The 13,694-nt window shown below is 48.7% G+C and overlaps 1 protein-coding gene across 3 annotated transcripts in view; it reads left to right on the top strand.

The window, feature by feature from the left end:
- Positions 1-13,694, top strand: part of TMEM94 (transmembrane protein 94) — a 734,938-nt gene that overhangs the window by 533,888 nt on the left and 187,356 nt on the right. For 2 of the 3 annotated variants that reach the window (XM_086930762.1, XM_086930760.1), the window contains 3 exons: positions 2,898-3,073; positions 3,791-3,929; positions 4,108-4,223. In XM_086930762.1, coding sequence (XP_086786888.1) covers positions 2,898-3,073; positions 3,791-3,929; positions 4,108-4,223 — 431 coding nt within the window. The remainder of the gene's footprint in view (positions 1-2,897; positions 3,074-3,790; positions 3,930-4,107; positions 4,224-13,694) is intronic. The other variant, XM_086930761.1, reaches the window with a different exon arrangement.

Below are 13,694 nucleotides of genomic sequence, written 5' to 3'. Positions count from 1 at the left end.
CAGTCGCCGCCTCAACGGTGTCCCTATTGCCTGTTTAGTTTATGGTGAATTTTGCCCACAGATATTTGAATTTGGTCTTGCCTGTTGTTCCCTAGTTTTGTGCATGTTTGTTTACTAAAGGCTCAATGCTGCCAGTTTAACACAATTTCCACTAGCTTAACGTCTCACAATCGATTTAAACACAAAGTGAGGGGATCAGTGTCTCTTGAATAAATCTTCAATTTGATTTCATTGATAAGTTATTTTCTTTTTTTCTGATTATTCATTCTATTTTCAATTAGAAAAACATTTATAACATACAAACATTAGAACACATTTTTAATGTACATTTCAAACACTCCCCACCCTCTCAGACATTGTGAATCACAACCACTCACAGTCAATCACTCTCACACCCTTTCTAGAACACAGAAATATTCCCAACACTTAGATACAGTTCAGTATGAATTCAATATGGTGCCATAGACAATTGTTCAAATCATTTGTGAGTTCTTTTATCAACACTAAGACACTTTTTTCAACTTCTTATGGCATCCTACAAGACAAGGTCTACGCGTTTCGAACTCCTCCTATTCGTAGAGTTCTCATCAGGACCACACTGAAAAAATAAGTGAGGGGAGATCTCAATTAAAATCTGCCTTTTGACCACTTCTTAAACCTACTAAGCGGCTCGACATCCGTCTTATGCCTCTTACCTTTCACATAGTGTGTCTTAATCATTGAGATGAAATCTCCTTTGTACCCGGCGTTGAACCACCTAAATAACAATGATATAACAGAACTCAGCCAAGCTGTACTGAATGCATTCAATTTACACTGTGCTGTTTGCCATTCATATCAACTCACTCACCAGTGTGTTGTTTGTTGTGACGCCTCTCTAAAAATGAAATGAAGATTTACTGTTAGAAACTGAGCGTTTCAGTCAGTCGCCGAATGCTGCTGATGGTACCTGCTCTTACCTTGATGTAATCTGTTGTTGGTGGGGGATAACGAAAAATCAAATCCTGAAATGAAAGGGGTCCTATTACTATTCTCTAGTGTCTTTGCAAATACACAATGTTTGTACAGAGCCCGGTGATCGCCTTACCTCCTGTTCGAGGGGTCTATCATTCGAGCCGGATTTTTTCAGTTTGCGCGGTCCTACAATGATAAAGAGCGGAGTAATGCCTATTAGTCCTATCGCTCGTGATGCTGAATGCGTGTTAAAATGCTCAGAAACCATCAAAGGTTTTACCGTTACTCAGGACTTCAAGTTTCCATTATCCGGCTCGAGGGGGGTTCTGGCGTTCTTCTGTGTTGGCGCGATGGAACCGGTGTTTCCTTTGTTTATATTTTGGGCTTCCGGGTGCCGCCATCTTGGAATGGGTATATATTCGTGAGCGTTCTAAGGCACATATTTCTGTAAATAATGACATTGTACACTTTGTGACCCATCCAAAGATGGCGCCTTCACTATACAAGATACAACTCACCATAAGACCCAAACTCCCCTAAAAATATGAGAATTGTTAGATGGACTTTAAGAAACCCTCCTACCACACCACAAACGTTTATTTACAGAAATATGTGCCTTAGAACGCTCACGAATATATACCCATTCCAAGATGGCGGCACCCGGAAGCCCAAAATATAAACCTTTGATGGTTTCTGAGCATTTTAACACGCATTCAGCATCACGAGCGATAGGACTAATAGGCATTACTCCGCTCTTTATCATTGTAGGACCGCGCAAACTGAAAAAATTCGGCTCGAATGATAGACCCCTCGAACAGGAGGTAAGGCGATCACCGGGCTCTGTACAAACATTGTGTATTTGCAAAGACACTAGAGAATAGTAATAGGACCCCTTTCATTTCAGGATTTGATTTTTCGTTATCCCCCACCAACAACAGATTACATCAAGGTAAGAGCAGGTACCATCAGCAGCATTCGGCTACTGACTGAAACGCTCAGTTTCTAACAGTAAATCTTCATTTCATTTTTAGAGAGGCGTCACAACAAACAACACACTGGTGAGTGAGTTGATATGAATGGCAAACAGCACAGTGTAAATTGAATGCATTCAGTACAGCTTGGCTGAGTTCTGTTATATCATTGTTATTTAGGTGGTTCAACGCCGGGTACAAAGGAGATTTCATCTCAATGATTAAGACACACTATGTGAAAGGTAAGAGGCATAAGACGGATGTCGAGCCGCTTAGTAGGTTTAAGATGTGGTCAAAAGGCAGATTTTAATTGAGATCTCCCCTCACTTATTTTTTCAGTGTGGTCCTGATGAGAACTCTACGAATAGGAGGAGTTCGAAACGCGTAGACCTTGTCTTGTAGGATGCCATAAGAAGTTAAAAAAAGTGTCTTAGTGTTGATAAAAGAACTCACAAATGATTTGAACAATTGTCTATGGCACCATATTGAATTCATACTGAACTGTATCTAAGTGTTGGGAATATTTCTGTGTTCTAGAAAGGGTGTGAGAGTGATTGACTGTGAGTGGTTGTGATTCACAATGTCTTAGAGGGTGGGGAGTGTTTGAAATGTACATTAAAAATGTGTTCTAATGTTTGTATGTTATAAATGTTTTTCTAATTGAAAATAGAATGAATAATCAGAAAAAAAGAAAATAACTTATCAATGAAATAAAATTGAAGATTTATTCAAGAGACACTGATCCCCTCACTTTGTGTTTAAATCGATTGTGAGACGTTAAGCTAGTGGAAATTGTGTTAAACTGGCAGCATTGGCGCTTGTTTCTTTGATACATTAGGCTGTGGCTTGGCCTTGCTGCTTGGGAGCCCATACCCAGTGGTTTTGTAATTGTTTACTAAAGGCTACATTTGGTCACTACTCTTTCCTGAAAGTTCTCCATATGACGTTGCTTGTCTATGTAAATGTCCCCAGAAGGCATTGGAGAGGCACATGAGGATTCCCGAATGGCACTGAATGGTCAGATCTTCATCGGCATGGTCTCCTCGCAATATCAAGCCAGACTGGATATTGTTCGCCTCATTGACGCTCTGGTCAATGCCTGCATTCGCTTTGTGTATTTCTCAATGGAGGACGAACTGAAGAGTAAGGTGAGCAGTTTCCTCTATGTACCCCGCTCAAGGGTTAAATATGAAATGGTATCCTGCATTTCTGTTTTGTCTCATGTATGGGTGCATATAAGCCCCATATTATGTGTTTACAACTCCTTCTGTGTGCTTTACACTGCAAGAGCCCTATATGCATTTCTCTCTCCTGGGTACATGGCCTCCTTTCTCGTGTTGCCTTGTGTGCATCTCTGCATGTGAGCAGTATATTTATTCTGCTCTCGTTTGAGCTTGGATACCATAAGCACTGTGCATTCCTTTCTGACTCATACAGGCCCAACTGCATGCAAGCACCTCACCCTCGCTGTCTGTATTTTCCTGTGTGCATATCATCAACGTGATCACCCTCTGCTACCTGTGTCTGTTATCTTTTTCTGTGTGATCTCTCATATGCCCTTCTCTTGCATATGTAGCTGCTTATTATCGTCATTTCCACTGTGACCATTATCTTGCTTCACTGGCTGTATGTAAGATCCTGCCATGCTTCTGATGATTTCTTGCATAGTTGCCTGGTAGCATTCTGTCCTTCCCCTATCTCACTACTTCACCGTGCATGCCTAATACAAAACGGGTGAGTCTTCTACTGCAACTATATATGCATACACACAAACTTCACTTTCTTTTATAATCTTTATCCTTACCTCCATTTCTTTGTTATACCTTGTTGTATTACTTTCAGATTCAAACATTTTTGATCCTCAGGTTTTTGCAGAGAAGATGGGTCTTGAGACAGGCTGGAACTGTCACATCTCACTAACCTGCAATGGAGATGGGCCTGGGTCTGAGGTCCCCCCGTCCAGTCCCAGTCACGCTGGGTCTCTGCGAGATGACCTGCATCAGGGTGAGAACAGGGTTGATGGGGTGAGACTGACAGTAATGGTGTAGTACTCTTCACAGGGGAAGACCTGGCTTGTTTCTATTCACAGAGGGGGCCGTGTGAAATGTGATTACATAGAGGGATCAGTGTTGTATGCACGCTTCCTCTATTAATGCCAGGCCCTTCTCTTCCTATACTCTAGTTTCACGCGATGATGCAGAGGGAATGCTGCTCATGGAGGAGGAAAGGCCCTGCGACCAAGCCAGCTTCCAGCCAACTGATAGTGACATTCCCAGCTTTCTGGAGGACTGTAACCGAGTGAGTACACAAGGGAGTGGGTCTTCTTTGCGGGAATCACTATGGTTGAGGCCTGTGGAAATGGCCGTCAACATTAGTGTAACAGGAACGGTTTGTCTGAATTTAGCATTTCAGTGAAATACCTTTCCTGGGATGCAGTATCTTCAAAGTGTGCCTCTGTAATCTAGAATCAGGGCCAAAGCTCTTTGGTGAGCCAGAAGGAGGACATGGGACAAGGCAAGGTGCCAATGTGATGTAAGATCTGGACACCCTCCACTGTCATCTTTTTTTTTTATATATGGATTATTTTCAATTTTGACACATACCATAAAAAGGAAATAGTGATACAGTCACTGTCCGTAACATTGTAGATTGTAACTTGTAGTTATGTTAGAGCTTTGAACGTACAATTCATGGCACTATCATCTCCAAACATGGTCATACTGTTATCCCGAAAGGTAACTAGCAACTCCTCACAATTGAGCCCCAAGTGTCTCGTTCACTCTCTTAACCACATCCGTGCGGGTAAGAATTACCGCCGGTGCTGAGCCTAATGAAAACGGGCGTGGTCATTGTAGGAGAGTAGGGTCTGCAATCCTATGATCACCCAGATTTTTTGCTTTTGTTTCACTGGTTTACGACTTTCTCTGGCTGTGGGCCTGCCAATCAGACCCACAGCCTGGCTGTTCTCTTTCTAAATTACGAGATGTACCCTAGGTGCATTTACCAATTGGTACTGGGCCACCTTATCAGACCCTGTAACTCAGGGCATAGGTGTACCCAGGGCCGCCAGGGGCTGCAGCATGTATTATGCCACCCCTGGCTGGCCTCCTAAATTTGACACAACTGGCTGCATGACAGCTGGGGCGAAGTCGTGTAATCACCCTTTGCTGTAGATATAGTAGCCCTATATCTAACCCTCAAATGGACACCCGAGCTCCTATCAGTCACTCCTATGGCAGGCCTTGACAATCCTGAAGGCAGAGTGCATGGGCTCGTGTGAACTAAGCTCTGGCCCGAGCCGAGCCCGGTTGCAGCTTGCGGAATCAAGACCCAATGGCTGTTCCATGATAACGCGTACCATATCGGTAACTTCGGTGTCGCGTTATCAAGACATGTCGAGTAAGGTGTCATACGAATCGGGATGCTGCCCTCTCACCAACTCTGGCGACGAGGTTAGCATTCCGCCCTTCTAGAGGGACACGACATGTACGTAACTGTGAACCCCGGTTAAAGTTAACGAAAGCCTCAGCTCCACAAAATGGATGCTGCCACCACAGACACGAGTCTGACCTCCTGCTGCTGGGAGTCCTTCCAGCGAGGAGCACTTGGACAAAGGGTTTCCTGTCGAGGGCGGTGTTCGCACCGTCCCAGACAGGGTTTGTGTATTCTGGGTAGGTAGGGCTTTTGCGAGAAGGTGACTGCGGAGTGGCACCCCGGTGCTCACTACGCATCTGCCGGTTAGAACCAGTTCCAGGGGCGACAGCCCTGGCCTGGGGAAAGTCCGGCAGGGGAGAGGGGTGTAACTACCCCCCTTCCTGGTCCCACCCTTAGGGCAGGACCTAGTCATGTACCCACCCCTTTCTTTAGAATAAAGGCCGGAGCGGGGACCCTTCCAAATTAGATCATCTTTGAATCAAGAATACTTTCTACGAAAGGACTTCAAGACTCTTCTCAAGATTTCTCCCTTGTGACTAAGGAGTAGTCACCCTGCATCAGCGGGCACCATCTAAGAACTCTGCGGTTTGCTGTAAGTCCTTCCTCAAGGAATCCGACGGCCCAGCTCGACGAGAAACCGGCTTCCCTGGCACCTCTGACCTCTACCCACGTCATCAGCTCAGTTGTGATCTGTGGGTGCGACGAGACCTCGAGGGACCGGCCATCATCAGAACCTGCACGCTCTTAAAAACCAGCACGACCATCGAGGTAACTCTCTGGTGAGTGCTCTGGGGTCCGAGAAGCCCCGACCCTGAGCCGCTCCAGCACCGAAGTGCAGTCTCCCAGCATCTCCACGATCTGCGTGGGGCCCTTCTGCTCGCTGCTCAGCACGTTGTCTGGTCACTTGCCGCTGGCTTGTGCCCTTCTGTGACGACATCCGAGAATCAACACTGCCGGTCTGGTTGCTCCAGACTGGCCCTTGCTTCCATCTTTTTTTGAGAAGCACCCCGGACCCTCCTGGTCCACTCAAGACGCCGACAGCGACATCCGTCGTGGGACAGCTCGCACCTCCACCGTGGTCGCCGACAACGCCTCCTGGTCCGTGAGACTGCAGAGCCTAGCGTCGCCCACCCACCTGGTCGAGGTGACGGCCAACTGGTGCCCTCCTGGTACCCTCTGACTACTGGCTAGTAGTACGAACTTGGTCCCCTCTGCTTTCAGGTTTCATCAATCTCTGATCCAGGCTTGGATCCCTACGAACTATTCATCACTGGTCGCCGGCCAGCAACTCCTTTTCTTCCGGCTCCTGGCTCGTCAGCGAAGACCCCGACGCCTGTAAGACTTGCAGCCGCAGCCCTCGTGGCTAGGTAACTCGGCATTTCGGTGCCTGCATAGCCTCCTTACTCTAGGGTCCCGAGTCCCTCGCTTCCGACTTGCCTTAACCTTTCCGTGTCCCCGGACACTTGTTTTAAACTGTGCACTTGAAGTATTTGCTAAAGAGATTTGGTTTGTGCTTAGTACCCTGTCCTCATAAAGAGTACAGGGCTGTTGTGATTCTTAATAAATATACTGTTTATTTTCATAACACTTGTGTGGTGTCCTTTCACTGGGTGTTCAAGGGGTACATGTGTGGTAAACAGCTGGCTTAACGCGCCCTCTCGAGTCTTTAGCCTTAGACTGCTCGTATCCACGCTACTAGGATAGCTGGTCTATAGGTTGACTTACAACCAAACACCATAAGGGTCGTTGGAACGATACATAGCGGTCGCTAGAATAGCGAACGTTGCATATCGGGCCAACTTCTCACATTGGTGAGCAGCGGTTGGGATTTGAGCTTGCTGTTGTTTTACCACACGTATCCTAAGAATATCTTGTTGAAAGATCACACAAGTACTGTTAGTACATATAACTAAAGCTTAGAATACTCTGAGTTCTACTGAACCAGCTGTTGTAGCTCCTCAAGGCTTAGCACACCTTGGCTACAACTCTTAGCAAGGGATCAGTAGGAAAACACATAGTGTAGGTAGGTGCATCACTTACACCACACTAGAAACAGTATGTCGGGCCAAGGAGGAAACTCTGAGTCTCCCCTTGTGTCAGTTGACCCTCCACAGGTCATCCCTTCAGGATATACTGTGCTGAGCTTCAAGGAGTTAAGACGATTGTGTCACTCCCGGAAGATTCAGCAGGGGTCTAACCCCACAACGTCCTTTCTGATTGGTCTCTTGGAGACTTATGATGCCAGGAGAGCTGAGAAACTTCGTAGCTCTTCTAATCCAGAAGGAGACATGCCTCCCCTCGAGGGAACCCGGGACGATCCTGACCTCATTCACCTCGCAACCGAGAACGAGGATGTGGAGGAGGATGAGGATGAGGATCTCTCAGGGGACGAGGCAGATAAGGGACAGGTAGAAGTCGTCAGACTAACACGGTCCAACTTAAGCAGACACGATAGTGGTACTGGGGGAACCCCGGCGCTACTGTCGGTTCCGCTTAACATGGGGAATGGACGAGCCAGATCTCTATCAAGAGGCTCTGGCAGATCCCTTCATACCAACGGCTCTCACAACTCTTCGCAAAGAGGGATGACGTCCCCTCAGAGGAGAGTGTACGAAGCGAAGGAAAGGGCAGCTAATCTGCGGATCGAAAGGGAAGAACTTGCCCTGGCCAAGGAAAAGCTTGCTTTTGCTAGAGAGCAACAGTTAAGTGGGGCAGTCCCCACTGGTGGCAGCAATGTACCTAGTAATAGGGAAAAGAGTTTCGATACGAAACACCTTGGGAAGATAGTGCCCCCCTTTAAACAAGGGGACGACATCCACAAATGGATTACTGCTTTGGAGAGGGCCTGCACTGTGCAAGGTGTTCCCCAGAGTCAGTGGGCAGCTATCTTGTGGCTCTCCTTTGAAGGTAAAGGAAGAGACAAGCTCCTCACCACAAGGGTAGAGGACGCTAACAATTACCAAGTCTTGAAGAATACACTCGTTGAAGGGTTCGGCCTAACCACTGAGCAGTACAGGGTGCTGTTCAGGGATACCCAGAAAACGCAGGCTCAAGACTGGTCTGATTTTGTCGATTGTGCCACTAAGGCTTTTGAGGGTTGGTTGCTGGGCAGTAAGGTTACTGATTACAAAGGATTGTATAATTTGATGATGAGAGAACAAATTCTAAACAATTGTCAGAACCAGTTGTTGCATCAGCATCTTGTCGACTCGGATCTGACCTCTCCTCAAGAATTGGGGCAGAAGGCAGACAAATGGGTTCGTACGAGAGTTAAACAGAACCAGGGCCAGAATCAAGGTGGTCAGAAGAAAGCAGACCAGAAGGGTAAAGATTCTAAGGGGGAACAAAATGACCAGAAGTCTTCGACAGGTCCCCAACAACCCAAAGAGGGTGGGGGTCAGGCTCCCCAAAAGAAGAAAGAAGGCCAATCCAAACGATGGTGCCAGTACTGTAAAAGTAAATCTCACTGGTTTAGTGAGTGCACCAAGAAGGGAGGAGGGCAGACTCCTGCCACTGCAGCCCCTAAGGCACCTGTGCCCCCTAGTACAGTCAGCAGTGGTAGTGCGCCTCCCAAGGGTTTAGTAGGGTTAACCCTGGGTTCTGAGGGGCGTGACAACTTAGTTGGTACACTCACTCAGGCTGTCCTTGTCAGTACAGGGGACGTGGACGTGTCCCCTGACGTAAGCCCCAATACTTTGGGCAAATACAGACAGACGCCTTTCATAAATGGAAAGATGGCTCAGGCCTATAGGGACACTTGTGCCAGCGTCACCATGGTGACGCCTAACTTTGTGGACCCTGGACAGATCATGCCAGGTACAGAATTCCTGGTGACCAATGCAAGCAATGTCACTACCAATCACAGTATGGCAATTGTAGCTTTCTCCTGGGGAGGGGTAACTGGCCAAAAGAAGGTTGTAGTTAGTCCAGACCTCCCAGTGGATTGTTTGTTGGGCAATGATTTGGAGTCGTCACAATGGTCAGAAGTGGAGCACCGGACTCACATGGAAATGTTAGGTTTGCCAGCACATGTGTTCGCTGTGACTAGGTCACAGGTCAGGAAATGCCCCACTGAACAGGTGCTGGATCCTGGAACAACGGACCAGACACCTCCCAAGAAAAAGAGCAGTAGGGTTAAGGCTGCGCCTTCCCCCTTGCCCCAGGTCGAGGATCAAGTCTCAGAGGAGGCTGACCTACAGGAATTGAGGGAAACTGAGCCAAGAGAGTTCGAACTTGATCAAGTTGAATTCTTGGGCTCAGGGGGACCCTCAAGGGAAGATCTGGGGAAGGACCAGTTAGACTGCCCTTCTCTTGAACCCCTCAGACAGCAGGCTGCTGCTGAGGCTGCTGGGAACGCCACAGGTACCCACAAGGTATACTGGGAAGATGGACTCCTGTACACTGAGTCAAGAGACCCCAAGCCTGGCATGACCAGGAGGCTGGTCGTCCCCTTGTCTCAGCGTGGTTTCCTACTTACCTTGGCCCACGAGATTCCCTTAGCAGGTCACTTAGGCCAGACGAAAACGTGGGACAGGCTTGTCTCGCACTTTCACTGGCCTCACATGAACGAAGATACCAAGGAGTTTTGCCGCTCCTGTGTCACTTGCCAAGCCAGTGGTAAGTCAGGTGGCACGACAAAGGCCCCCCTTATACCAATGCCTGTGGTGGGGGTGCCCTTTGAACGGGTGGGGATCGACATCGTCGGTCCCATGGAACCACCGACAGCATCAGGGCACAAGTTTATACTGGTGGTAGTGGATCATGCCACCAGGTATCCTGAAGCTATTCCCCTTAGGACCACTACAGCACCTGTTGTGGCAAGAGCCCTAGTTGGAGTATTCTCCAGAGTGGGCTTCCCTAAGGAGGTCGTCTCCGACAGAGGTGCAAACTTTATGTCGAGCTACTTAACTGCTATGTGGAAGGAATGTGGTGTCAACTACAAGTTCACTACACCCTATCATCCACAATGCAATGGGCTTGTTGAGAGATTCAACAGGACCCTAAAAGGGATGATTCATGGACTACCGGAAAAGCTTCGGCGTAGATGGGACGTCCTGATCCCCTGCCTCTTGTTCGCCTACAGAGAAGTCCCACAGAAGGGGGTTGGCTACAGCCCTTTTGAACTTTTGTACGGGCATCCTGTAAGAGGACCCCTGTGTTTGGTGAAGGAAGGATGGGAGAGACCTCTCAAAAAGCCTGCAACCAACATAGTGGACTATGTGCTCGGCCTCCGCTCGCGGATGGCTGAATACATGGAGAAGGCATCCGAAAACCTTAAGGCCAGCCAAGAACTCCAAAAAGCTTGGCATGACCAAAAGGCTGTCTTGACTGTTTACCAGCCCGGACAGAAGGTGTGGGTGTTGGAGCCAGTGGCCCCAGCAGCACTCAAGGACAAATGGTCCGGGCCCCACACCATCCTGGAGAAAAAGGGAGAGGTCACCTACCTGGTCGACCTGGGAACTCCCCGGAGCCCCCACAGGGTGCTTCATGTCAACAGGCTAAAAGCATATGTCGACAGGAAGGACATGAGTTTGCTCATGGCCCTAGATGAGGGATAGGAAGAGGAGAGTGACCCTCTCCCCGACCTGCTCTCTCAGAATCCTGACGATGGCTCGGTAGATGGTGTTGTCTTTTGTGGCAGCCTCTCCGAACATCAACAGAGCGACTGTAAACAGGTTCTTCAGTCGTTCCGACATCTGTTTTCTCTGACACCCAGTCAGACCGATTGGTGCACCCATGAGGTCGACACTGGTGACAGCTTGCCCGTAAAGAGTAAAATCTACAGGCAGCCTGATCACGTTAGAGACTGCATCAAAAGTGAAGTGCAGAAAATGTTGGAGCTGGGAGTCATTGAACCCTCGGATAGCCCTTGGGCTAGTCCCGTAGTTCTAGTGCCGAAACCTCACACCCAGGGTGGTAAGAGAGAGATGAGGTTTTGCGTAGACTACAGGGGTCTCAATGCAGTCACTAAGACTGACGCCCACCCAATACCAAGGGCAGACGAGCTTATCGATAGATTGGCTTCGGCCAACTTCTTAAGTACGTTTGACCTGACAGCTGGGTATTGGCAAATCAGGTTAGCTGAGGACGCCAAGCCTAAAACAGCATTTTCAACCCCTGGTGGGCATTATCAGTTCGTGGTGATGCCCTTTGGTCTGAAAAATGCACCTGCCACCTTCCAACGGTTGGTGAATCACGTCCTTACTGGGCTGGATGACTTCTGTGCGGCGTATCTTGACGATATTGCTGTCTTTAGCTCCACCTGGGAGGATCACCTGGTCCACCTGCGGAAGACGTTAGAGGCACTGCAAGCAGCAGGTCTCACTATCAAGGCCACCAAGTGCCAGATAGGGCAGACACAGGTTGTATACCTGGGCCACCTTGTCGGTGGAGGTCAGGTTCAGCCACTGGAGAGCAAGATACAGTCAATCAGGGACTGGGCTCCTCCAACCACCCAGACTCAGGTTCGAGCTTTCTTGGGCCTGACTGGTTACTACAGGAAGTTTGTCAGGAACTATGGTTCCATCGTGACACCATTAAATGAACTGACAAGTAAGAAAATGCCAAAAAAGGTTCAGTGGACAGTGAGCTGTCAAAAAGCATTCGATGACCTAAAGCAGGCCATGTGCACGGCGCCTATCCTCAAGAGTCCGGACTACTCCAAACCATTCATTGTCCAAACAGATGCTTCTGAGTTGGGTGTGGGAGCTGTTCTTTCTCAACTGAATTTTGATGGTCAAGACCAGCCCATTGCTTTTATAAGCAGACGGCTGACCCCTAGAGAGAAGAATTGGTCAGCTATTGAGAGGGAGGCCTTTGCTGTGGTTTGGGCCCTGAAGAAGCTGAGGCCATACTTGTTTGGCACTCACTTCAAGATTCAGACCGACCATAAGCCCCTCTTGTGGCTAAATCAGATGAAGGGTGAAAACCCCAAACTGCTTAGGTGGTCCATTTCCCTACAGGGGATGGACTTCACAGTGGAACATAGACCTGGTACTGATCATGGCAATGCCGATGGGCTCTCCAGATATTTCCACTTAGAACAAGAAGACTCACCTGGTCAAGGTTAGCTAGTTGTTCCGACGTTTGGGGGGGGGTCATGTAGGAGAGTAGGGTCTGCAATCCTATGATCACCCAGATTTTTTGCTTTTGTTTCACTGGTTTACGACTTTCTCTGGCTGTGGGCCTGCCAATCAGACCCACAGCCTGGCTGTTCTCTTTCTAAATTACGAGATGTACCCTAGGTGCATTTACCAATTGGTACTGGGCCACCTTATCAGACCCTGTAACTCAGGGCATAGGTGTACCCAGGGCCGCCAGGGGCTGCAGCATGTATTATGCCACCCCTGGCTGGCCTCCTAAATTTGACACAACTGGCTGCATGACAGCTGGGGCGAAGTCGTGTAATCACCCTTTGCTGTAGATATAGTAGCCCTATATCTAACCCTCAAATGGACACCCGAGCTCCTATCAGTCACTCCTATGGCAGGCCTTGACAATCCTGAAGGCAGAGTGCATGGGCTCGTGTGAACTAAGCTCTGGCCCGAGCCGAGCCCGGTTGCAGCTTGCGGAATCAAGACCCAATGGCTGTTCCATGATAACGCGTACCATATCGGTAACTTCGGTGTCGCGTTATCAAGACATGTCGAGTAAGGTGTCATACGAATCGGGATGCTGCCCTCTCACCAACTCTGGCGACGAGGTTAGCATTCCGCCCTTCTAGAGGGACACGACATGTACGTAACTGTGAACCCCGGTTAAAGTTAACGAAAGCCTCAGCTCCACAAAATGGATGCTGCCACCACAGACACGAGTCTGACCTCCTGCTGCTGGGAGTCCTTCCAGCGAGGAGCACTTGGACAAAGGGTTTCCTGTCGAGGGCGGTGTTCGCACCGTCCCAGACAGGATTTGTGTATTCTGGGTAGGTAGGGCTTTTGCGAGAAGGTGACTGCGGAGTGGCACCCCGGTGCTCACTACGCATCTGCCGGTTAGAACCAGTTCCAGGGGCGACAGCCCTGGCCTGGGGAAAGTCCGGCAGGGGAGAGGGGTGTAACTACCCCCCTTCCTGGTCCCACCCTTAGGGCAGGACCTAGTCATGTACCCACCCCTTTCTTTAGAATAAAGGCCGGAGCGGGGACCCTTCCAAATTAGATCATCTTTGAATCAAGAATACTTTCTACGAAAGGACTTCAAGACTCTTCTCAAGATTTCTCCCTTGTGACTAAGGAGTAGTCACCCTGCATCAGCGGGCACCATCTAAGAACTCTGCGGTTTGCTGTAAGTCCTTCCTCAAGGAATCCGACGGCCCAGCTCGACGAGAAACCGGCTTCCCTG

The sequence above is a fragment of the Lissotriton vulgaris genome, chromosome 7 (assembly GCF_964263255.1).
Source record: "Lissotriton vulgaris chromosome 7, aLisVul1.2, whole genome shotgun sequence".
Taxonomy (NCBI): Eukaryota; Metazoa; Chordata; class Amphibia; order Caudata; family Salamandridae; genus Lissotriton; species Lissotriton vulgaris.
Note: the sequence above shows the minus strand (reverse complement) of the source record. Positions and strands in the feature narration are given on the sequence as shown.